This window comes from Ciona robusta, chromosome 11, assembly GCF_009617815.1.
Source record: "Ciona robusta chromosome 11, ASM961781v2".
Classification (NCBI taxonomy): Eukaryota; Metazoa; Chordata; class Ascidiacea; order Phlebobranchia; family Cionidae; genus Ciona; species Ciona robusta.
The window spans coordinates 1,836,311-1,863,892 of record NC_143245.1 but is presented as its reverse complement, the minus strand read 5'-3'; the positions used below and the strand labels follow the sequence as shown (position 1 = coordinate 1,863,892).

General features: G+C 34.4%; 2 protein-coding genes across 5 annotated transcripts; one reads left to right on the top strand and one right to left on the bottom strand.

Annotated features, from left to right (window-relative positions):
• Positions 1–87: 87 nt before the first annotated feature.
• LOC149727728 (serine/threonine-protein kinase BRSK2-like) lies at positions 88–15,563 on the bottom strand. Its single transcript, XM_089888640.1, has 18 exons — positions 15,335–15,563; positions 14,765–14,859; positions 13,708–13,793; positions 11,250–11,390; positions 10,766–10,916; positions 10,420–10,488; positions 9,894–10,040; positions 9,341–9,549; positions 9,056–9,156; positions 8,574–8,790; positions 7,603–7,669; positions 7,015–7,210; positions 6,674–6,725; positions 6,009–6,159; positions 5,597–5,722; positions 5,214–5,310; positions 1,011–1,097; positions 88–678 (listed from the first exon to the last, which is right to left on the bottom strand). The coding sequence occupies exons 1-18, from the start codon at positions 15,408–15,410 to the stop codon at positions 590–592; spliced, it is 2,157 nt and encodes a 718-aa protein (XP_089744766.1). The 5' UTR covers positions 15,411–15,563; the 3' UTR covers positions 88–589.
• On the top strand, positions 2,944–27,273 carry LOC149727727 (semaphorin-4G-like). Of its 4 annotated transcripts, XM_089888632.1 has the most exons (24): positions 2,944–2,989; positions 13,729–13,823; positions 15,842–15,956; positions 17,708–17,850; positions 18,183–18,227; positions 18,291–18,401; positions 19,990–20,089; positions 20,258–20,362; positions 20,583–20,728; positions 21,214–21,337; positions 21,990–22,041; positions 22,325–22,487; positions 22,700–22,889; positions 23,141–23,229; positions 23,505–23,543; positions 23,837–23,991; positions 24,308–24,479; positions 24,677–24,779; positions 24,844–25,128; positions 25,192–25,395; positions 26,115–26,246; positions 26,596–26,658; positions 26,729–26,748; positions 26,968–27,273. In XM_089888632.1, the coding sequence occupies exons 3-24, from the start codon at positions 15,905–15,907 to the stop codon at positions 27,013–27,015; spliced, it is 2,541 nt and encodes an 846-aa protein (XP_089744758.1). In that variant the 5' UTR covers positions 2,944–2,989; positions 13,729–13,823; positions 15,842–15,904; the 3' UTR covers positions 27,016–27,273. The 4 variants fall into 4 exon arrangements, with proteins under 4 accessions (XP_089744758.1, XP_089744756.1, XP_089744759.1 ...); XM_089888630.1 differs by lacking the exon at positions 26,729–26,748; XM_089888633.1 differs by lacking the exons at positions 25,192–25,395; positions 26,729–26,748.
• Positions 27,274–27,582: the final 309 nt, after the last annotated feature.

The following is a 27,582-nucleotide window of genomic DNA, read 5'->3' as shown; positions in this document are numbered from 1 at the left end:
AAACATCAAACAAACGAAAACCACTTTTTCAACTTTCGTTTCCTGACATAAGAAACAAACAAATTAACCTATTTATTCTTCATATACTAATGTGTATATTGTTCCTTTATTTGGATAAACTTCAAACGAAACGACACCAACAAAACAATGGAAGAAAACAATGAACACTTATGACGTCACAGAGAGTGATTGTTTGAAGAACACAGTTCAAAGGTGAAGAATGTCACGTGATTTTCAACGAGTGTGTAATAAAAGGTAAAACAGTGAACGAAAAGGTGGCAGTTTGTCTTTTGGTGGGAACGTTAGTACGGCGTGAGGAATTGTGTAAAAGCACCAATAAAACACATCGTGCAAAACAACATTAGAACAACATAACACCAGGCCTAAATCACAGTTCTTTAAAATATAACATCATAATAGCTAACAATATTCGGCAATCATTACATTTCACGCACCACGCTTCGAAAATTTTGCTAAAATTGCACTCGTGCTAAAAATTGCAACAAAATAAAACGTTGAAAACATATGATTGTTCGCTTATTATAATAAGCGAGGTTTCTGTTTAGGAACTAAAGGGTTAACAATGACGTCACTTGTGCTGAATGACGTCATTATTATGTAAATTAACAGCAGAAGTGCAAAGTTGTTGCAACTCGCGCGAGTAAGCGCTGATGTCGCCTGTTGGAAGAATTTAGGTTAATGTTTGTAAAAAAAACGCTTTTGGATAACTTTGGTTTATGTATAAAGAAATACCTTTGTCTCTTTAAAACTGTACTAAGACCTCATATTGCTACTGCATGGAATATTTTACAGAAAAAACTACCTTCTATTGCTTATTGCGTGATATATTTAACGTAAATTTTCTTACAAGCACATTTTCGTCTACCATGTGGCGAGCTTTGTTTTAGTGAGTGTACCTGAAATTAAAGCGCAACTACAAAGTATACAAATACCTAGACTAAAATTAAAGTACAACAAAAATCTATTCGAGTATAAATACAAATACATACCAGCTGGTTTACTCTGTGGTACAAACGGATGAGCTGCTAGTTGGATTTGAATAAGTTCTAATACTCGTTTGAATCGTCGGTTTGGTCCTGTATGTGTAATGTATATTTAATTTTTATTTTGTAAGTGAAATATATTTTTTAATATATACGCTTATAGTATAGGTTGGGGTAAGATGGTTTATGTTTCCATTTTCTTTTAACCTCGTCCCGTTTGGCACTAAACAGAGAATATTTACAGAATTATCTAACCTAAACACGATTAGGAAATATGGGATATTATGTGCTAACGGTCTCTGTCTTGCCCCACAGTACTTTTTTTGTTGCGTTAGTTTGCCCCGATTTTTGCTGACGGGGAAATGGGATTGATAACAGTAGTAACGGTTATAACATAATATTAAAATTAAATAGTAATCCTAAATTAAACTGCCTACAAAACAAGCTACACATTTCCGCTTGTAATTATTTACGCTTCCCGTGTATTGTGACGTGAAAATGGCCTTTGTTATTTATAATAATTAAGGTAACGATTAACTCACTATTGAAAACGTTACCTTTAATTTCAGAAACGCAATCTCCGCAATCATTTATGACATAATAAATGTGTATTTTGCTATTTATATGAGTCATAATATAAGCAAGGAGAGAAGCATTATGACGTAACAAGTAATTTGTTTTGTATGAGTACGTAACAAGCGCTACCAAGCAAATTTAAAATTACACGGTTTAATATAGATAAGCGGTAAGGTATCGGTCGTTGTTATAGATAAAACGCAATGTAAAGACTTTTTAGATATTCTGGACCGGACCATAGATCAAGTAGCTTGCATACAGGAAGTGTCTTGCTGCAGTGCGAATGCTTCTATTAAGCTAAGTATAGCGCAGCATACATATAGCAGTTTGTGCTGTAGTTTGTAAGTTGGGATGTAGAAGTAAGTCTGTATTGTAAGGTTTATGGGGCAAGGGTTATGGTTGTAGGGGCAGGAACAATAAGTTAGGGGTTTTTCGTGTAGTTCCGCTTTCTCTAAATTTTCGTTTCGTTTAAACACGGCCTACTAGAGATACTAGTAAGCCGTGGTTTAAACTTTAAAAGATAAACCGTTAAGTTTTTGGAAACTTTTTGAGTCTCCGAACTGTAGACCTGGCGTTTTGATATTTACATATATTTAAGCAAGGCTAAAGTTTTAACGCGAGGGTATATTTAGAAATAGCAGCAGTTTTGTTGTTTGGTGTAACGGTATAGGCAAAAAATCATATTCTTAATGACAATCAACTAAAAGCCAATTTTTGCCATGTCTTGCCTGAGGACCTTACCCATTATTGAAATAAAATTAAGCAAAACGTGAGTTCTCCCGTATTATTGTTTTGAGTAATAGTAAACCAGGATTGTTAGGATACGGAAGTCACTGTGATTCTAAACGCCAAAGGATATTAATGAGTTATCCTTGAGCCATTAAGTGCGTTCGGATAAACACTAGTGACTAGACATATAAACAAAAGATTCAAGAGTTTAATTTAATACTAAAAGTTAAGAATACAAGTTAAACATCTTCTATTCTACATGGGTGAAGTCCTACAGCGTGGAACGCCATGGGACCGGAGATTTAAGCCAGAGTTGGCTAATTACCTCCAATTTGAAACAACTTATTGAAAAATGGGAAACGGAATATTTTATAGAACAAAAGGTGTAATATATGTTTCATGTAATATAGGTCAAAACGGCTTAAGATCGTCATCATATAAATTAAAACTTAACAACGTTTTATATAAAGACACTATGTTACTGAGTAGGTCAAATGGAGGTCTTTAACGTTTTGGCTTTGTACAGGATAAGCTAATTGTAGAACAAACGTGGTTAGTGTGACGTATAACAATATACATCGAAGTAGCGATTGTACGTGGCGTAGTTCCGTATACAGCTTGGAATAAACAGAGGAATAACAAGTACAAGAATAACAACAACAACAACAACAACAGCAAAGGTACGTGTGTTTATTATTTAATTAATGGATGGATATGATAATAAAACCTTGTTTTAGTTTTTGTGAAGTCAAGGTTTTTTAACCTGTATTACCACCACTCCGCCTACTCGTATAGAGGATTAATACATGACCGAAGGCTGAGCCATATAAAATCATTTTAATTTGAATGTTTTAGTGGAGAAGCTTAGGTTAAAATTAAATACTTTTTGGTACACAAGGTTTAAAAAGTTTTCAGATATTGAGTCTCGAATATAAGCTTAGCGACGTGTTTAATTTGTATGTGATTTGTAGCTGTTAGGAACAACAGTGTGACGTATCCAAATCGCCACCACTTTGTGCAAATAAACGTACATACATGTCAAGTATATTTGCTATACAGTCTTGCATTTGGCTGTGAACTTTCAATGGAAAGTCATGATCTCATTTCCTGTACGTATGGGCGTGGGAACAAATCCATACGAAAATCGCTACATGCGTCATGTGTTTCTGGGTGGTTGTTTTGCTGCATTTATTGGTATAGGGTAACACTGGGTGTAGGGGTAATCGGCCAACTTTGGACTAAATCCTAGCTTACACGCCAATGAGGAGGTTTTAACCCATATAAAATAGAATGCATGCGTTTATAATTGTTCATGACTAGTTTTGGTACACAATGTGTTTTGTTTTAAAAATAACATGAAAATTTCGGGGTAAAATGCGATTTTTTTTCTATATTTTTTGTCTATAAAAAACGGGATTTTCCGCTATTTTCACAAACAAGTCAGTGAAGGCATGCACGACTTGGAAACGTGAACAGTATTGTGACGTCACTGAATTAGGCGGCATGGACAACGGCTGTTGTTAAATAAACAAAACTGAAACAGCGTTAAGTCAGTATCGACTATGGATATAAATTTAGAAACAATGCTGTAAGAATGCGTATTGTGACGTATGGAAAGAGAACTAGTTTAAATATAAATGGTGGGCGAGGTATGACGATGGTATAAAATGTACATATACTAATTATAACCACATTACTACGGTCATGTATAGCTATTTGCGTAAGGAATGTAAGTTCAAACCAAAACTGTAGGGATGACGTTTCTAAAGAGCTTTATTAAACATATACCAATATGTGATCTTATTAAAAAGTCACCCCAAAAACGTTTTTTGTAAGTCTTAGAATACACCCAAACATTTTGTGGTAAATCACTTTAGTTTGATAAACGTTTTATATTCCTTCAATGACTGAACGGCTAAATATCCCAAAAAGTCAATATTTTAAAATCTATGTAAATGCGAAACGTAACTAAGGTGTCATTCGGGGGCGTCCCCTGATTTACCGGAAGTAATATACGTCAGTTCCCACGCACTATGACGTCATAAGGAGGTAACTTATAGGCAAGGTGGTGGTACGAACCTTTATGCGAGCTTTTATTCTCACACTTTGGAGCTTAAAAACGTGTTTGGGCATTCACAGTTTCACTGCATTTGTGTATTTTTGTCGTATTTTCTTTTTCCATATAAAATTGAATCAATTAAGGCAGTACTTTGCTTTTACGCGTATCTGAACCGAGTGATTTTCAACTTATGCATTTGTATAAGTGAATCCTAAACTTTATGTAAGATAACATTGGTTTGGTTTTGTACAAATAACTAATGTACAGTATATTACATTCATTCATTCATTCATTACATTCATATGAACTTGAGCATTAAGTTTAAGAATCAACAGGCTTCAGCGTCTGGTGAGGTTCATGCGGTAACACCTTGTGTGTTAGGTTAACGAGCCAACCCTGGTTTAAATCTCAGGTCCCATACCATACTGTTGGTCCTGTAGTGTAGGACCTCACACACATAGAACATAAGCTTACGCCAGTTTATTTCATGTAATATTATATTGATTGATTTCTAATTTAAATACAAGCATAGCTGTAATAGCTCGTCCATGAGAAAAGGGAAATTGATTTATTTCTGCTGATTATTTTGATACGGAAACGTATAACGCATTGTGTTGTGATGTCACAAATGAAACGATTGTGACGTACAGGCACAATGTGGTAAATTTCTAAGAAAATTACCCACACGCCAAAATTTTGTGCTTAAACTAATTTTTAAAATAACAAATCAAAAAGGTGCAAAATAAACAGAGTAATTAAGGGAAATAGCACATCTAACAATTCATAACCTGTTCACCAGTTCACATGTTATTGACTAAACAAAGTTATTTTTTTATAAAACTCACCTGATAACAAAATAAAAGACACATGATAGTTGCCATAAGTACTACGGGATGATTTGGGTGGGTGGTCGCCATCGGGTGTCAATCCAGTGGATGGCATCTATGAGACACAATATTCTTGTTAGTACATTTGTATATCCCTACGACCACTTGTGGAGGATTTTACAAGACATGTAGCTTATACACATAACGTTTTAGGCAGCTTTGTTTTAATAGCTAAGACATGCCACATCCTAATATAACTTGTAAAGGATGTTTTTCAAAGAAAAAACAGTCAGCTCGTTCAGTGGCTAAAAACACATTTGCCACCAATAGCACCAGTACCGAGCATTGAACCCAGTATCCTCTAGTTACAATGCAAACATCTAACCACAACCAACACTCACTCTTATAATATCAGCTTGAAATTTGACGAGTTTTCCCGGGAACATGGAGTGACCCCCTGACCCCTGGGGTCGATACTCGCATCGGAACTTCATGGGTCCCACCACGCTGTGGGTGAGGTTTGCAATCTGGGTGTAAACAGGGGTTGGTTAGTTTCATAAAAACAAAAACTACATTTTTTTAATAAAATAAAAATATACTAATAAAATATACTAAAAAACACTAAAATTATAATACCAAGTTTACTAAATACAAAAACACTAACCAATATATAATATATGGTTTATAATTAAAATTCAAAAACGCATCACACCTTTACTGAAACAAAAATCATTATTTTTACAAGAAATTAGAAAAAAAAACTATTACACAAATGAAACAAATCTAGTTTGAACCAAAGCATTTCCAACTCACAGTAAGGAAAGTATGAATTAGGTCAGCTTTTACATTGTTGAGCGTTCTGTTGTTCATAACCAGTGTGAGTGGAGCGTCCTCTCTTTCCCGTGCAACTACATTGGAGGAAGAACCGCTGATGAACTGGCCGAACCATGAACGCTTCGTTAACCTGTTGGGGAGATTTAATGTTAAATATTCTAATTCTGGATCAGGATCTAGTGCTGCTACGAAAACATAACAGACAAAAACCAAATCCAACCAATATTGCATTAGAGATATATATATTTCGCCTAAACGGCATCATCAGTTTCTTAAACAAATAGAATTTTTAGTTAACTTATTTTGAATTCTTGCATCTTAACCAAAACATACAGGTTCATGGCTTGACATTTGTAGAGATACCGAAAGGCAAACATTGCGTCCTACCAGTGGTCACTAAAAAGGGTTGTAGCACCCTGGGTGTTTGGGTAATGTGCCGAGTTTAGTAAGGTATTTGGAAACCTTAACTAAGCCCTATAGTTGGATTTATCAAATCCTATAGGCTTTATACAAATCATATAACAGACATTCAATAGATTTCTTTAAATTAAACATTGGTGTGCCCACACCTATATTTTTAAAAACAAACTTCATGCACACGTAACATAGGATATCAAAACAAATTCACATCAAACATAACTCACTCCATAGAAGGCGACATATGTGAGGGATTGTTCACGTCTTCAGATGATGGAGCTGGGAATTTATATTTAAATAATAATCAAAGAAATAAATAAGCAAAACCAATTAACAAGCAAACCATATGAAGCAAATTAAGCAGGTGGGCAAGAATCAATATAGCAGCACTAACACATAATGTGCAGTTTTTACCTAGCACCAAAACTATCCACAATAATATATATTACATATAATTCTATTATTTTCCGAAACAAAATTTGTAATAAAGACAAAAAATGCAAATAGAAAAAAATACAAAAAAACTCAAAACACAAAATTTTTAAATAAATCAATTTAAAAAACCCACCATGCATTTTTCTTCTGTGGAAACGAGGAGAACCGATAAAACTGTTCTTGATGCTGTTCAGTCGCTGTCGCCATGGGTTACTGGGTGAGCTTGGGGGGGTCGGGGTTTGCGAACCTGAGATCGCTTGAACCGGGGGCTGATTTGACCCGGTCGTGGTTGATTGGTTTTGCGGGTGATGAGAGGAGACTTGACCCATCTTAATATAAGTGGGGTATTGATATTAATATATATGGGTTGTATGATATAATACAGTGGTTATACAAAAATAGATACATTAGGATGGGGGACGGGACACCTTTAGCATATATTATCCAAAAATCCGGATTGTGATTTAAAATTTTCACAACGGTATATATGATTCGTGAGGATATGGTTTTATAATTTTTTGAATGTTCTTTGTTCACAACCAAATTAAACAGGAAAATAGAATTCCAGATGTTGAATAACAAATGTATTTTTATACCATATGTCCCGTCAAAGATTATATAAATATGAGTGGGCTATAAAAAAGATATTCCGTTGTTGTTTGGGATTTTTTTTCGATAAGTGACACTTGTTGATAAATATTGGTAATACAAACCAACGTACCCGACTATTGGTGCTGCTACCACTGGATGTCATGTGTGAGTCACGTTCACCCGTCAAACTGCGTGATCTATCAAAATGTAAACTTATTAATATAAATAAAGTAATTTATACTTTTCTATTTGTATATATTTCCTATATTATTTGAATAACAAACATGAAAACCTAATAGTTCATGGCAAATGGCTAATTTACATAGATAATACTACTTCTCTAAAATATATAAGTTCAAAAAGGTGTAAATATATTTCACTACCTACTCTAATGACAAGTCTACAAACTACATGAAGGTTACTAGTGATAGTACATCAAAGATTTTCAACTAAAGGATCATAGTGAATTTGGAACGTGCCAAATAGCATTAGGTTTCAGTATCTACTTATACAAAGATCTAAAAGTTGGACTATAACATATTAGCAAAAGTGGGTTGCAAGTTTTTAAACCCGCAGCTTTAATAAGGTGGATATCCATTCGGTCGCATTGCTATATGTATCTAGTTCTAGTACAGTTTAAACAAGCTACATGGATCTACACTGCTTGCTACCATCACCTTTCAAAATCAACAACCATAAGTTTTTGTACCGTCATTATGAGCGGCTCATTCACATGGTAACTGTTGTGGGATAAAATTAAATAAACACAAAAAATGACATGTAGAAAAAAACTGTCCCAAGAGTATGACCCCATGAGAAATTTACGAAAAAAAAATTCAAAAAGTGCATTGCTTAGTTTTCGTGAAATATTATTCTATTTTTTACTTTTGACATTACTAAAGATGAAACGCCTGAAATAAAGACAATTTTACTAAATCATACATATGATATGGGTTGTCATGTTTGTATTATAACTGACCAGTAAACCAATGTTTTATGCAACTTACAACTTTTACTGCCAATCAGTGTAAATGAACATTATTATAAGGAAAAACTTTTGTACTCTGCCATTTATTATAAAACGTAAAATGTGACACTGACCTTTGGTGGACAGTGTTGTTCTTCCTTGTCGCACTGGACGAGCGATCAGTGTTGCACAATGTTTCCGCTGACAACTTCCTCCTTCCTTCCCTCCCGCCTCCACTTCCCAGCGATCCGGCAGATGAAGTCCTCCCTCCTGATGCTGTGCTCACATCACCACTACTGCTCGATAAAGATGATCTTGATGACGTAGAGTCAACTCGCTTCCTTGGAGCATCTGGGGATGTCAAACAAGTTGTAAACACTGTAGTGGTGGAAAGTGTTTTTTCATCTTCCTAAAACAGTTTTTTAACTTTCTCCAAACGTTTTTAAGATTTGTTTGTTTCCAAATTCATTTCTTATTATTTCAAGATGAATACCAGAAAGAAACCAATAAACATTTTAACACAAAAATCTACACCATAAACCACTCATGTTTCTCTCAAAACCGAACCAAAAGATTTTTAGATAATAATTATAGATGTTATTTATGTGACTTATACCTGGATGTTTACATGGGAGGAGATCAGCATCATCATCAAAACTCGGATGTCGTTTCTTCCTCCTCAGCAACATGTAGTAAACGACTTTCTCTGTGTTTTGTCTGTGGGTGGTTGGAAAACAACTTAAAAATTTAACAATCAAAGCAAAAACATTAAACATAAAACGATAATGGAATAGAGGCTAGCCCAGCCTATCAATGTAAACCTCCAGTAAAAGATAGCTTTACGTGATACAATAATGAAAGATGAGGCAAACTCCACCCTTAATTAAAGGTTTTAACTTACTCGTCAGACATGAGATCTTGGATAAGTTTCGATCGATCCCGGAAACATCCAAGTGAGCTCATAGAGACGAGAACGTCGGGGTCCGCATCATCCTCCTCGTTGATGGGGAGGCATTCTACGGGGGTGGAGGGGCCAAGGGACTTCCCAGGGTCAAGCACCCCATTCATGTCACCCACTAACATCCACTTGTGGTTGAGAACCGCTTGTAACTAGAATGGTAAAGGAAATGTTAACATTTGAAGTTAATACCCCACTTTAACTATTAATGATGGGCCATCTAACTTTCTACTAATTATATTTTCACTTATCCACTCTTTAATGAAACTACATTTTAAACACTCCTTAATCTCTGTTCCTTAACCAGGGCTTATCACTTTAATGCAGACACCTTCAAGTTCATATTAAAACATTTTCATCAAAATCTTGTGCTAGTAATTTTTTTGCCAGAAAAACAGTATCTTGTAAAACACTTTACAAACTTAAATATAGCTAAACAAAGTTGTTTGGCTTCATATTAGAGCTTCACATTCAACTCTCTACCACCTCAACTCACCGTAAGTCGTTTCTCAGGCCTCACTTCAATCATACCACGCAGTAAGTTTTGCGCATCGGGTGAAATGAAGTGGGGAATATGGTAAACTCCTCGCTTCACTTTCTCTAGTAGGTGGCGTAAGTTGTCATCGTCGAATGGAAGCGCGCCCTGGACACATATTTAGAGGTTTTTTAAAAAGTGCTAAGCCAGTAAGGTTTTAGGGGTCACTCACCACTTAAGGTGGCTGTACACAGTATCCGGAATACGTCCGTTTTGTCTGTTTTGTCCGGATTTCGCTGCCGCATGCGGAACCCGGTAATGGGTTTGTATACGACTTCGCAAGTGAATTCGCATGTCGGATACTGTGTACAGCCACCTTTAACCTTCTTTTGAGGCGAGCTTTGGATGACATTAGCTATATATACCCAAAGAAGTATTTGGCTTGGATAAACTTTAATAAATTGTAAAGAAATTTAAATCAATTCAAAGGGGTAAAATAATATTAAAATATAAACATAGCGCCCACAAACAAAAACATTGAACTTACAACCAACAAAGCAAACAGTATGACCCCACAACTCCAAACATCAGCAGTTCTTCCATCATATTTTTCACCCTGGTAAATAAATTGTTGGAGAAAGGTAAAAAAACCTCAATACGAAAAACTGTCAAAACATACACACTTTTGTTGGGATTTAGATATTATATATATATATCCAAAACTTTTTCTTGAATTTTTAGTAAAAAAGCATATATATATATATATACATGAATAGGTTTCCTGGAACTTATATAATAATATCTTCAACTCAACAGACATTTCTTATAAAAGTCAGACTGTGCTAAATGTATTTCATATTTACATGATAAGAAACAATGCAGTCGATACTAACCCTTATAACTTCAGGACAAGCATAATGTGGAGAACCACAGCTAGTTTCAAGTAAATAACCCTCAGGTTGTAACGATGCCATTCCAAAATCCGCTACTCTGATGTTGTTCTTCTCGTCCAGAAGAAGATTCTCAGGTTTCAGGTCACGATGACTGAAAAGAATGTTGTTTAACAAATCTTTTGAACTTAATGATATGTAGATTTAAATACAAGTAATCGACTAATTTTTCCCATAAAAATAATAAAACGTGTTGTAACTTGTAAGTCTGGGAAAATACATAATTTAAATAGGCAGCAAAATAGCCTTGAATAAGTGTTTTTGGTACTTGCCAGAAACGTTTTGTTTCCAAGACAAATATATTATACGCTCGCGCAACCATAAAAAAGACAATACAATCAGATATCAGATCCAGCTACCTATCTGACCCCACATAATTGACACGTCCCATCTTACCCCAGAGTACTATAGATCAAGCTACACTTACCACACATTATGATGATGACAGAAATCAACAGCGGAAACAATTTGTTTGAAGAAATGTCTTGCTTCTCTTGGAGTAAGACGGCCTTTTCTTACGAGATAATCAAACAATTCCCCTCCTGATATTAGCTCAAGTATCAGATATCTATGGATTAAAGTATGAGCTTTTTATGAATCTATCTATATTCTATGAATTAAAAAAAAACTATGAACTAAAATATGAGATATCTATGAAGCATAACATGGGAAGGTAAAACATGAGCTGCATTTGAATAAAAAAATAGTGGATATCTGTGAATTAAAATATATATACACACTTAAAAATCACTTTCAGTGTAAAATAACAGTCATCAATAAGTTGTGTGAGGTCACAGTTAATCAGAAGCCTAGACAAGTAACCATTGGGACATTACAAGTCTCTGTGGGCCAAAAGTCGGACCAAATTGTTTGGGGGAATGAAAATGTGGTTTAAAAAAAGGGGACAAAAAATAAACTCAGTTATTCCAAAACTAAAACTGTACCACTAGAAGCTGTATAAAAAATGCAGCAAAACAAATCTGTAACATTGTACATGCAACGGAGAAACTTAAATCACAGACGTAACTTGATGTTAAATCGAAATCCATTAATATAATGTTGGTTTCATTTTATATCAAATATCAAAACAGACCAATTTATATTTTGGTACAAATTATGTTACTTAAACGTCATACTATAATATGCTATATTTTACTTGTACAGTATAAACAAGTCAATAATAAATATAGCCTCACAATTAGAACTGATGGCAGCTGAATTAAGAAAACCAATCAATACTAGAAACTAGAATTGTGTTAGATTAACAAAGATTTCATCACAAAGCAGATAAAGACTGATATTAAATAACATTTGTTACATTTTAGGCTCAATTAAATAATTTACTCAAGAAAATCAACATATTTATGCAAGCAGAAGCAGCCTTTGCTTGAATTAAAATACATGGACCTTTTATATAAAGAAATCAATAATTTATTTATATGATTACTCTTATTGCAAAGTTAAAGGGCGTATGGAAATTTCACCGATTTGTGTTCTTACACGGAAATAATTGGGCAATTTTATATTCAAGAAACTTTAGAACCAACCCTAAGAATAAAAATTATTGCAAAGTGTTATCAATAGACTACTTTTCCCAAAAATATTATCTGGCGTCATTAGCTGTTGTGGCAAACTTTTACATCTGAACTTTAAACAAAAAATACCCAACTATCCAAAAAAAAGTAGTAATTCCAATACTAAAATTTTTAAGAGTACGAGATTGTTGTTAACAGACATAGGAATATTAGAGCTTCTTTATAAGCTTTTGGTCCCTAATATGATACTGGGTTTGGGTACATGGCCAACCACTGTCACGTTAAGTGCCTATAAGTCATTTGAATAAACAGTTATGCATCGACAAAAGCTATAACCACCAGCGACAATAGGCCGCTATTAATGTCGTGTTGGGGGACATCCTGTCGCATGCAATCACCTCATGAAATTTTAACCAACCTAAGAAGGGAGTTTACAAACTGGGCACGAGGAGTTAAGCTAAACAATCCTTAGAATGCAAGATGAAACAAGGACACATTGCCAGAAAGCATGATTGCGTGTTGTTTAATGCTACTAAAATACACACAGTGACATGTGTATGGTGTATTTAAACTTAAAAAAAAATTGTTACTATCTAAACCAAAGGTGTTTAACAGGATTGTGTGTCTTCTAACTATTCCTGCCTTCCATGAACTTATAACATGTTGGGGGTTATGATTTAAACAGCTTTGTTAAAAACCTTCCTTTTCACATTTCATTTTGTCAAATGGCAAAAATTGGTCATTTTAGGCATGCTATGTCGTACAGACGCATAACTAATGTAGTTTGAGATAAGCGGCATTTGATTTAGGCTTTTAGGTTTCATTGGCATACACTAGGGATGCACATTACAGAATTTCGAATCCGTGAGATTCGAATCCTTTTGTATTCGAATCTAATTACGGGATTCGGTATTCTGTTTAATGACGTCATTACACGTCATCTCATATACTATGTTAACAATTTTTGAAACTTATTAATTTTAAAAAAAAATATTTTTGTGTTTGTGGGACTTTCGAGAGTAAACGTTTCGTAACGTCTTTTCATAGCCTGCTATACGTTTCATGACGCAAAAACTACTCAATAGTACAATTTTTGATCATTTTACAACTCAAGATCCAACAAGGCTGTTATGAAAGGGTCAATAAACCGACGATTGTGGGTAAAATTTTTTTTTCCTATAAATATAAAAAGATTCGAAATTCTAGATTCGGAATTCTAGATTCGAATTAAAGTATTCTAGGATATCCTAGAATACCTAATTATTCTGTAATGTGCATCCCTAGCATACACAGTGACATACATTCCACATTTAAATTGCAATGCAGATACAATTTAACGCTCATACTTACAAATATTTTTTGTTTTCATAGACATCATATAATCCCAGTATATGAGGGTGGTCAATAAGCTTCATGATTGCTATTTCTCTTTCCACCTGAAGTAAATACAAAGACATCAAGTACAGGTATGTATATTTATGTTAATGCATATATACAGCAGTTTTGACCAATGCGTTGCTTCATGTTGCTGCATTGCATTGGCCATTAATAATGATAGTTAGAATTTAGACAACAAATCAGACTAATAGAGGACAGAGGTGTTACAATATATTATATAATTAACTTTAGGCAAAGCTTCAAAGATAGGACACATTTATTGCAGTATAAAATATATTTGTACATAAAGTATTGAGCCTAATTGTCTATCCATTGTCTATATGTTACCAATAAACATTAAAGTAAATAAATAAAGAAAAACTTGCTTCTTATGCAAATAAAACATGCTTTTAAATAAAACAAGGGATAAATTTATCCAGAACAGGAGCAATAATTGTTCTAGCAAGCGAATAGATTAATATTGATCTTAAGAGGTTTGCAATACAAAGGGATTGTCCTTAGATGTATAGCTCTCTGTAGCTGCAAGCTTTCTACAAACTGAATAGTGAAATGTAGTATGTTACAATTACTGGCCCTCTATTGGGTTTAATGCAATTTATTAATGGTATTCCTTTAATGTATAGCTAAATATTTAATTAGAAACAAACACACAATATATGTATTTATTGCAAACATATTAATATGCAATACCTGGTAATAGTACCATTAGCTTAATGATTAGTGATAAGTGTATGCTTTATAACAAAACTATTCATATTTGGAATTGCTGCAAAACCTGCAACCCAATCGTAACATAAGGCTGTCCGAATCAACTATAACCAAAACTACTAAAAATGTCTATACATGCAGCTTGCTTTTGCAGATTTAAGTCATATAAAGCTACTACGTAGTACATGGTTGTGCAAATGGCATGGAACAAAACATACACAATACAAACTATAGTAGGAATAATTTAGTTAAACATGAACATAGGTTACATAAATGCATTGCATTTGGAAGAATCGCTCACTTTATTTATAACGTTCTCACTCAGTTTTTCCCGATTGACAACTTTAATTGCGACTTTCTTTCCAGTTGAACAGTGAATGCCCATTTTAACTAATCCTGTACATTAGAAAATAAATATGTCAGAATAAAAATGATTTTTTTTAATCAAACTTCAGAAAATCAAATGGGAATTCAATCTGTTGAAAATGGCAGTCAAAAACATAAACTCATGTGTATAACATATATTATATATATAATATATATTATAACTTTCTGTGTGGTTGTGTTTGCGCTAAAATCAGCATGCAAAGGAACATTTATTCATATATTCAATATTACATTTCCATTAATATATATTTTCATGTGAATTGATAATTGGCAAACTGGCTAATCTTATGATCTATAATTGCATTTTTTGTATTATTTTTCGTAAAGCGGTTGACTATAATATATCTGTATATATCAATATGTTATCAGAAAGGCTTTTTATTGTTTTACCAAAAGGATTTCGGTGTAGCAATAACATAACAGTTTATATAGATGCAAAATGATAATCGTGAGCACAATGTAACTATCTTAACTAATTGTTTACCTGTTTGTCCTTTCCCGAGCGTTTTATCCAATCTGTAAGGCCCAACATACTGCGCCGTGTTGTTTCCTGACGACATATTTATTACTTAAACAGAAGTATTTGGGTAAAATAAAAATAAGCTGAACAACTAGAAATGTGGGTGTTTTGCACCCAGTCGCAATACGACATAAGGGTCTAAAAAATACAAAACAAAATGATTACAACGTAAAACAAAAGCAACAAACCAGACTTAATAAAGCAACAGATGGATTCCGAATAACTGTCATTCTGACAGAATCGCAACCGCGCAGTGCTGCTAGACTTTCTTTGAAAAAAATCAATAAATTAAAGGGGAGCAAATAAACTGTGATTTTGTTTATTGCGTTTTGAGCAATATATACCACAAAATTCATTGCAAACACACTAAACAATGAATAGCAATTCCTAAAACAGGTTCGAGAACTTAAAAGACAAATCTAAATAGAACCGCAAATCACTATCTGCTTTATTACCCTTCTTCTCTTTTAGAGATAACGCTTTGTTTCTCTCGTTGGCAATTTCGCATCATTTGTGATTTCCCCTCGAGACGCGATGAAGTGGTATTTGATCCTAATACAGTTGGTGCTTGTAAACGTTGCATTTGGTAAGTACAATATATAGTTTGTAGTTTATTTTAGTTCGTTATAATTGTTTGTGTATACCACTGCGGGCATTTGCTGTAGATTTAGGGTAGTTCTTATCTCGTCCTATTTAATTAAAACAGCCATGCATGCGTGGAGATAAAGTACGTTAAAGCTTTGATTAAGTGCATTTAGATGTATAGCATGTTGTATATATTACATCAACCCGTATATATAAAAGTTATTTTAGACACTTCTATTATCAGTGATTTTTTTCGTGGTTCAAATAAGGCCGCATAACTGCTACTCAGAAAGCGTAAAATAGTCGGCAATACTAAATCGCCTCTCCACTGGTCTGCACAGTTTTACGAAAGTTTAAAGTACAACTGTACGGTTCGTTTCAGCGGATAATAAAGAGACAAAAGCATTGTCTTTTTCCTTCGAAAGGCGGGCACTCTAGCACCCCTAATTGCCTTTGTAATACGACACCGTCCCTACTATAATGCCAAGTCTAAAGATTTGTTTTACTATTTGTTTATTTTTTAGTGTATATTTTAATTTAAATAATGTTTATGGTCCTTATATCATGTCATACGTACACTTCCAAGTCGAATTTGCCACCCAAAAGTGGGAATGCAAGACTTAAAAGCAACGTAGCTGCAAAACGTCACTTATCTATTCGCGCGTTTCTTAAAATACATAACGGTATATTGCTTACAAATATCGGAAAGTAAGCATTATCTCGTATTATTCATAAAACTACCTGTTTATGTGAGTGGCGGCAATGATACGCGGTATTACTGGAATTCGCGAGCGGCATTGGCGTTCGATTGATCCTGTGTAAAGGGATCTGGTTATTGTCGTGGTATATAGTATTTCAAAGGGGATGAATGTTTAGAAAGCTCTCTGCGGTGCTAATTAAATTATACAGTAGCTAATACAGCTCCTACAGCGTTAAACAAAATCTTTAAATATAGGTTTGTTTCAGTTGTATATAATTATATAAATACCCGGCATTTTAATTCTGTACAATGCACAATTATAGTACTACGGGGCAAGATGGGACACCTTTAGTACACAATATCTAAATATCCTAATCGTGTTTAAACAATTAAAAACGGTCTATTGGAGTCGTGGGGATACGGATTTACAATTTTGTTCTTTTTTTAATCAAAGGGGACGAGAAAGTAGACGAAAATGTGTACTATATACCCCACCCTATTTATATTAGTGAACTACACTTAAGGTGTTCAACTATCCATACAGCCCACGAATAACAACCATGGTATGATATTTGGTAGCAGAACAGCATATATTAGAATGACATTAATAAAGAAAGAACAACTAAATGAAACTTCCGGTAAAATTACGAGTAAACTGCGTCATTTTTAACACGAAGGACTGCGTAATTTACTGCGAGTCGCCGTAGTTTCAAGCCTGAATGAAGAACTAAAACAGCGAATTAAGAGATTTTGCGTTTACTGAAATACTGTACCAAAAAATGACGTTTTAAAGTTAACCAAGATTGAAGAAATGTCGAGAAAACGAAAGTCGTTAAACCACTTAATCCTTAAATACATACACATATTATCACTTTAGTTTAAACCATGGTCGTTATAAAGACGCGCAATTAACGAGAGCAATTTAAATATAAGAACACATCGTGCTTGGTAAAACAAAAGAAGGTAAAAAACACTTCATTTATTACGTGTTCTTATGGCGTAAAACATTATCAATTTGGCTGATTATAATACAAGCTCACTTTTTATTTTAGTGACGTCAACGAACGTGACGTCATACACGTTACCAGGAGCAACGCAGAACCTCGGCAAAATAACAACGACGGGAAATATAAGCGTTGTTGGTGGAACGGATTATTTTCTGGTGATAGACTATCGAACAAATAATGTGACAAAGGTATGTTGTTACGTCATAATATAATCGTTACGTCATGTCCAGCGATTTCACACAAACTATGTGGTAGGGTGGGGTTAGGTGGGACATGGGGTGATATGGGACAATTTCTTTCTACGGACTCCTATTTAATGATAAACAAATAAAAACGTAACAGCATTTTTCGACAATATTTTCACGACTGTACAATACGCGCGATTACTGTTATTAACTATTGTGCTTGAGTGTTCCGATTCCCCCCACCCTATTCATTATACATGCATTTTATTCATCTCGTTAAATACAATTACAATATCGGAGATCAGTTTATCTACCAAAAAAATATTAAAATACAGATTCAACTTAACCCGACGAAGAGAGATTTATGTCAGCGATATGGGGTAAGTAAACCAGTGCATTTACTTATAGATATGTATTGATAACATTCTTGATTTAACCTACAGAATATAGATTGTTACAACTTCATTAAAGTAATTGAGAAAACCGACGACAATTCGTTTCTCATTTGCGGGACAAATGCGAAGTCCCCAGCATGCTGGAACGTTAACGTTCAGGTGCGTTCATATGCTAAACATATTTTTCCATGTCAACCAGATACTCAGATATGTAGTAGCCTGTGGTAAGATGGCTTTTGTTTTATTTTTTTTACTGTCGTATTAATTAGCACGGAAAGAATATGAATATTTTTAGAGTTAGATAACCGCGTTTCCTCACGACACTAAAAGAACTTTGTTACTTGTTAAAAACACGATTATAAATCGGGATATTATATGCTAACGGTATCCATTTTACCCCAGCACGGCACCATACTACTATATAATGTCATATTTTATTTGTTTTATTATAATTTTCGTCTGTGCACAAAAGAACCCGACATCTCATTGAGTAATGACGTCACAATACGTGATGTCTCGTCATTAATAAAACACAATGTTCGAGCACGTTCTTATGACTCGAGAAACTCAATTCTTATTCAATTTCAACCAAAATTTGGTCGACCTAAATTTGCAAACCGAAACCGCCGACCCCTAGAAACCCATTTCTCCCAACCCGCAGACAGCGTCTGTATCTGTAGTAGGCCATGAAAGTGACCTAATCACCTTAAAAACACAGCGGGAATTTCTTCCGCTGACGTGGCAACAGCATGTATTAGCCATTATGGGAAATGACGCATTCCTGAGATAACTGTGTTAAAACTGATGATTCACCCACACTCACCTCTTTAAAGGGCTGACCGCACTATCATAATGTGCGGACGGATCCGTGTTTTAATACCCTAAAGAAGATATGACTAAGTAATATTAACGACCTTGTTAGTGACATCATGCTATTGCCTAATTTGTCGCAATAGGCCGCATTGGTCATCAAAATTCGGTCATAAGAAAGCAAAATACTTTATTCGTTTTGGGTTTCAAAGACAGCGTCGTGTAAAATTAGGTCCGAACTTGATATTTGTTCCGGGTACTTTTGCGCGTGCACAACTACTAGCCACTGCGCTGGCGTAGTAGGTCGTGCCACATGCTATGACCATGACCATTTCATTTACGAACGACGTAGTTTTTGTAATCGGCTTACCAGAACGAGGCTTTACGTTCGTATTAGAACGGGTTAAAAATATGCGAAAACTGCTCATAAAAGCGTGGACTCTACATCAAACGCACATACAAGAAACATTGATTCGCGTAAATTAACTAACATAAGTTTCGCCAAAGACAGTGTGCATGGAGACAAATCTCACATATTTAGGTTACATACACCATTGTACATATAAACTTATGCAGACACATTAACGTGAATGCATATGCAGACATTGTACTTGGATACATACAGAGACACCACAATACAACTGTTGTACACAATATGTTTCTGCTTATCCACCTCTTGAATTATTAATGCACTTGGTCTCGAACATGGCTGCATGTTGTGTAAATATATACCGTTGCTTTCTCATCTGTATAATCTTTTACTACGCTTTGTAGGGGTCCCATGTTTCCTGTAATGCCTGGGGTCCCTAAATACCTTTTTTTGTGTTTATGGATACACAATATTTTGTGTGACAATGGTTAAATGTAAAAGTTTTTTTTGTATAAGTAGTTTACTTTAAAAGTTACTCTTTAAGTTATTACAAAGATATTTTAACAGACATACATAGTTACACCCTCAAGTTTGACATCCATCAGAGATTGGTTGCCGGTCACACAGAATAGCAAGATAATTACAGGTCTTCTTCCACACTCATCAGGTAGCGTAGTGTTTGTTGAAATGGAGCTGTACACAATTAAAATTACAATGGTTCTACAGGCTACAGCAGTGTATGAATTGGAGCTGTCATTTGGGCTTTGGGCTAATCTATAATATAAAACATAGAGTGCAAGCCTGTAGCTTCAATTAACCTTTATAATGACTTTAGGAAATGAACTTTACACCAGCAGTTGTGTCAGTTTAAAGTGCAAGACAACGCGCCAACTCACTCACCCACTAAAGAGCTATGATGCCAATAAGGAATGGTATAACAGTAAGTAACTCTTTAGCACAAGAAAAAACAAAATGAACATTGTTTTTAAACATTTTAACAAGCTCTGTTACGTTCATAAAACAATTATTTATCTTAGCAGGGCAAGGACAGTCGTTACAAAATGGGTGTTCTGTTTCATACACCTTGTGCCCAGTTACGCATTACCAAGTGTGAAACTTGGTGGTTTATTGATAATAAATTCTTACCCTCATTTTCACAGAGGCCGACTTCCTCAACATGTACTTCGCAACCGACGATTCAAAGATTTATAATTTTTATCGCGATGAACGAAGTTATTTTCTTTATGATGGTTTCACATCAGGTGGTCCCCCAGCCATGTACGGGATGGTTTCAAGACTGTGCAGGGTAAGTCACGCAACCTGAGAGTAAACTGGTAATTGTAAAGTTAGAACTATCGCCCTGGATTAAATCTCAGGTCGCGTGCTAGGGCCTCACCCAAATAGAAAAGAAATCGAAAGTTGTAACTGTGTAAGCACCTAAGATAGTTTTTAATACATAACTATTAGTGTACTCAGAAAACAAGCTGGCAATACATTATCAATCATGAAATATAAATACATACATTGCTGAACCTGAAATCAAATATGTTTTGTGGGAAGGTCCAAAGTTTACTGAGTGATTATATGAACCAGCATCGATACATAACATTATGTCAACCCAGTAGTCACTAATAGTTTGAAGTAATCTGGTTGTATGTTAATGGAATAACTCTGGCATAAATCTCAGGTCACATGATGTAGGTCACCCTGTAAGACCTTACCAACATAGAATACCCTAATTGATGTAGTTTTGTATCTCCCGATATTGTCTTAATATAAAGGTACTTACAGGCTGACAGGGGTGGTGGTGTTCGAATGACTAACAATTGGATGACATTTATGTCGGCGAGGTTGCTCTGCCCCTCCCCTGGTGGTTCTAACCTTGGTCGTCTAAGCACCTACTACAACTACATGCGTGAGTATAAACATTAAACAACCATTTTTAAAAAATCCACAATAATATAATATTGACACACAGTTACACATAGGCTAACTTGTAAGCGGGCACAAGGTTTATGAAACAAAACACCTGTGTCATAACAATTGTGATTGCGGCGTTAGAAAAAGATAAAAGTTACATTCATTTATTTGTTGTTTATTTATTCCTCGCATGGAGGAAAATATTTGAAACAAATGTATCATTTCCATACAACAAATTCAAATAAATTACTGGGTGTTGTGTTGTTTATGAAGTAGCAGTAATTTCTCCCAAGTTTTGGTTAGCCTTTCATGCAACGCGACTGTAAAACACAATTGTGAAACACACAATAGTCTAGCCAGCATGACAGGTGTCTGGCATCGTTTAGCTCTGTGTCTGCAGATACTAATGGGTTTAATTGATCTAATGGTATCTGTGGCTCTGCCTAACCCACTTTAAAGAGCTTACCTTGATAAGATATAAAGTAGTTTACATGTTTGGTGACATATGTACTAAGTTGTGTTTAACAAGACCTTTCATCTAAAGTTAGAATCACAAACATTGTAAGTTTATGTAACAGTCCATTAACTCATGTTGACCAACATAAAACCTAATCTTTTACCTTAACATATTCTATGTTGTATTTCAGGTTCAACTTACCAGATAGGCAACACTGTTTTTGCTGTGTTTGGGTTTCCAAGGTAACACTGATTTATTGACAAACACCAAGATATAAATTATTAACTATAATATTGTTATGATAAATCCATATGCTTTAGATAAGCTAGGCCTACCGGTCTAGACAAATGAGCCATTCATAAACTCATGCTGGATAGGTTTATATAAAAACATGGTGTTGCTCAAAGTGTCCTGCAACAAAAAAGGGTGCACTGCTTGAAATTCAGTCGCCAAATTTAAATTGCAAAGTCGTCAAAATGGCCGTGTCATTAAAATGACGTATTTTTGAAAACTGCTGTATCACAGCTCTTGGGGAATGCCAGCCACTGCTGTTTGTGCATATGATCTTAATGAGATTGACACCTATATGGATGGGACTGTGTTTTCCAACAACATCACGTTATATTATGATGGGAGGGGACCGCCTTACAGTAAAATCTACAATGAACTGGGCTTAAGACCAGGACAGGTTACTATTTAAAATATGATTGAAGTCAACTTATTTTTCTAAGTATTATTTATTATTGCGAATAAAATTCAACTTAGAAAGGCTTTATAACTACAAACCAACTGTATTATTAATTAAGAATCATAAAAACACTTTAGTTTTGTCACTTTATTTTGTAATTTTCTAATTAAGTTGAAATAATTATTTATTCCTTAACAAAATGTTATCTACAGTGTCCAACATCTAGTCTTCCCACCACAAATGTACCCGGCCCTTATCAAACGTTTATTGAGAACTCAGTCATCATTGCAAATTCTGTGAAACCAATTTCTGGGAAACCCTTGTACATCCACAATGGTGACAACTTTGACTTCCAAGTTGGTGAAAAAGTTGGAGATTACAACGTGCTTTATCTTATTAAAGGTAGTTGCTAAAATTCTTGTTACATCCTGCTTGCTTTTCTTTTATGCATTAATTCTCAATGGTAGTTTCTTCTATATTATGTATGGCTTTACCTTCTTACCTAAACGTTGTATGTATTTTTCTCATGATCATATGTGTTTATTGTAACCGCTTGCTGTTATAACATGTCTGTTATTAATTATAAACTGATGATAATATTTTTTGCATCAAAAATTCAAATACAGCTTACTTACACCCATATTCTTATATAGCTGATGGCACAATGCATAAACTTCGACTTACAACTGGTGGGACTGGCCAGCTGACTGGTTCTGTCTTACTTTCGAAATCTATGCTGAACGTAAGTGGTTCAAGAAGTTTCATTTACTTAAATATGATTCAAAAGGGTGTTTTCTATAATACATAGAAAAGGGTCACAAAATCACAATATTATTCACACGGTGGATGCTATGACAGAGTGTAATATTATTGCATGGTCAAAAAGTACATTAATGTATTGTTTTTGTACCTTCTTTAAAACCAGTTTGTCACTAAAAAACATAACATATCAGATTATCAGGTGTTGGTAGGTTACTAACCAGTTACTTGTAATAATATTATGTATTTGTTTTACAGATTTCACAGCCAATATTGTCAGTTTCACTAGAAAATAAGGTAAAACTTTAAAATAACAACTATGATCATTTTTAATACATATTATATCAGATTTATAACTATTATCATGCAGCTATATTAAGTTTTTATTGTTTAACATAGATCTTGTTATTATTAATAAACCATCATTTTTTCATTTAAAAAGTTTTATTTTATATTTTACTGACTGTGTACGTTGCCTTAAATGCATTTTGCATTAAACATCTATCTGTTGTTCCTTTTCAACGTGATTTCTATTATTTTAACAAAAGATTTGAGTTCTTGCAAAATTGTAATGCATTTCTTTTTAACAGATGATGATAATTGTGACCGCACAAGAAGTTCTTCGAATCTCCTCATTTGATTGCTCAAGCTACAAGTCATGTGACACATGTGAGGCAGACCCTGATTGTGATTGGTTGGTTGGAAATTCAGTTTACTGTGACTCAGCCCAAAGCGTTTCAGTATCGTGAGTTGATGTTTCTTCACTTTAATATCAAAAACTTAAAAAAAGAACTTTTTTCAAACTTTTGTAGAGTTACATTACAATTGATTTTTTTTGTTCTGTCTATAAAAGTTTTTATTCTACATATTCGGCGCTGTGTTACACTGGTTAGTTGCCTGCCTCTACTTCAAGGGCATAACGACTGTCGCTATCACACAGAGATAAAAGTTACTGTATCCTGTGTTTTTGTTCAAAATATTTCTAAATCTTCGCTACCGTAAGCGAAGAGACAAAAGTTATTATTATTATTATTATTTCTTCATTTATAATTCTATTACAGAACATGCCCTGCACCACCAGCATCACCTAGTGGCCAAAGCTCAACCACTACAGACACAAACGTTAATCTTTCATGGAACGCTGTCAGTGGTACTCAATATGTTGTCACCATTACCAAGAAATCTGACAACTCACAAGTTTATCAGCGCGTGGTTAATAACTCTCCTCTTGTGGTGAGAACTTGGTTGCTATATGATAATCAAATTTAATTCTTTATTTTAACTATCGTTTTTTTCAAGAAAATAGATAAAAGTAATGTTACATCTGATATTGTGATCATTGTAGTTATTTTGTACATATTTTTGTAAAAGCAGAAAAATAGAAAAAAAAGCTGGCTTAAATATTTTGTCAATATTTTTAACATTACCAGTTGGCAAAGTCTTCACTTCCACAAGGAGAACGTTTTGTTGCATCAGTTCAAGCAATGATGTCACGTATTCTTAGCCCCTCAGCTAACATGGAGTTCCAAACCTGTAAGCACATGAATAATATATGACCAAAAGGCTAATTGATTGAAATTGCACCTTATGTTTTCAGCGCTGTCGACCCCCGTTGTGTCTGCCACGCATCAGCGATCTGATGATGTCACAATCACATGGGATAAAGTTCCACTGGCTGTGAATTACAAAGTTAATGTTTTAAGGGAAGCAGAAACACTTCCATTTCTTAGTTACATCATCATTGCAATGCCAACAGCAGCTGGCTCTCCTTCTGTCCGTATCCATGGTTTGCAAGTTGGTGAGGAATACAAAGTGAAAATCTCAGCTATTTCATCCTCAAATGTAGAATCGGAAGCCACTGAAGTAACATTTGTCTTAACAGGTGACTTGACTTTTTATTAGACACTAAAAAGCATGTAGTTTATGCATTTGTAACCATCGTTAGATCCTACTTCTGCGTATGTCTCCACTACAACACCGGTTACCATAACAACCATTGGAGTAACCCCTACACCCCAAAACACAACACCCATGTTAGGCGCTATGCCAACATCACATGCAACAGAAAGTAAAACAACTGAGGTTCAAACCATGCCCACTGAGGCTGTAACCCCAGCAGCATCGGCCCGAGTAGAATGTTGGGACTTAGGTTGGTATGACACGCATGTTGCACCCTCTGCCACCAGTTGTAGTGCTCCGCCTTGTGATAATTAAGGTGTTGCATCAACTTGAATGTTCTTGCACCAATGCATCCCCCATTGCATGTAAATTAAAGGTGTGATATTTCACTGTCCTAACATCTCTATTCCTGTGGGTCTTAATTTGGTCTTGGGCCAACTTTAACTTAAATCACAGGTTTCATGGTGCGCCTCTCAATACACAACAGCAAACTGATAAAAAACTGTTAAAAAATAATAGTTTTTTTATATCGTTTATCCTTATGTTACAATTTATGGACCTTACATTCAGAACCACTGCTCTAAATAGATAGAACATCCCACATTCCATGCTACAACTTATAACTTCCACTAACAAATATCCGATCATACTAACATCCTTATCATAAATCACCATTTTTTACATCAAATCATATCCATTCACAATAACCTCATATAATCAATGAAAAGAGAATTTACAAAAGATATATAAGGCACTCAATCCACATTTGTTCATAAACTTTCAACACCATTATCATCACATATCAAAATCACTAACCTTAAAATATATAATTATACCTTAACATATAATCAAAATTATTTCCAAACTGTATTTACACGTTTGAAATAATAACAGTGGAATCTTGTTATTGTGGGGTGTGCATGCCATTATCTTAAAAACACATTAACTTTGTTTATTTTTATTAAACAGAAGACCCAAAGTCAATGGAAACCACATACATCACCCTTATACTGATAGGGTTGGCCATAATAATAATTGTGATTGGCATTTTGATGCAAAACCATTTAAGCATTGGTATTCGAAATGATACTTTGAAACCAGGTAAAATTTAAGACTGAAAGAATGATTATCCTTACAAGAGTTGTTATAACACAGGTGTTCTGTTTCACACACCACATGCCAGCTTATGAGTTACCTTGTTTGTTACTTGGTGGTTGAATTTTTTTTTTGTAGGCTGATAATTAGCTAAAGGTGATATTTAGTTTCTAAGCCCAAAATAGTCTGCTGCGATGGCTCATCTTTTAAAAAAATACTACGAGGGCTCATGCTTTAAAAATAGTCTAACTATTATAGAAGTGTGACGTAAACAATAAACATAACTAATTTGCTACAAATAATACACACAATCTTGTACAGCTGTTACAACTATTGTATGAAATTTCTTTTACAGAAAATCAGAACCTCGTTCTTCGACGCAAATGGTTTCTTTTATGGATAAGAAATGAATCTTCAGGTATGTTATATATAAAGAAAATATTTCACTGAGTATGATAATAATCAGTGTTTAATGTTCCTTCTTTTAGCTTACCAGGATGAATTGGTGGTAATTAACTATTTGAATGTTTTATCTGTGTGTTATATTCAATTTTTAAATTTCGGGCAAAAGTAATTTATACAAATTTTTATACACCATTTCAAACTGTTTTCGACTACGCCTTGCCCCTTTTTTTAAGTACTGAAACAATATTAAGTCTATTGTTTTATCTACTAAAACAATATTTGGGTATCGTTGTTTTTTCGTTGACGTTAAAATTCAACACAGGAGCGAAATACAACAACGGAAGTGGGCGAATCGCTGAAGAGAAACTAAATGGTGAGCCTTCATCTCGTACGGATGAATGCAGTCCTGATGAAATAAAAGTAGCTATCACATGACAGTTTAAAAATAAGACATTTTAAGTTTAAAAAAACTGATCAGTGTTTTTATAACAATCATTATCTTCAAAGAAACAAATGTCGAGTTATAGGTATTGCACTTCAGCCTTATATGTTGTACTAACTATTGCTTTAAATTTTTACTGTGATCTCTTTGTTTTAATATTGTTAATAAACTATTAATGAAAAACAATTTGTATATTTTTGAAAGTTGTTTGTCAATACTTTAAAACGGTGTCCTATTGTTGGCTCTAGAAGTAAAGTCGGTAAGATGTTAGTTACTGGGACGAACCTTGAATGAAAACAGCTTCCTCTACCAATTACTTTTTACACAATTATAATTTATGTTATATTCTAACTACTCCTGCATTAAAATGCGGCAGATTTTAACTAAACCTAGACAAACTTGTTTGCTAATGGGTAGCAGTAGATTTTAAAAGTTACAAGGTTTTGCTCTTGTAAAAGCTTTAGCATTGCACAAATAAAAACAAACAAATATATG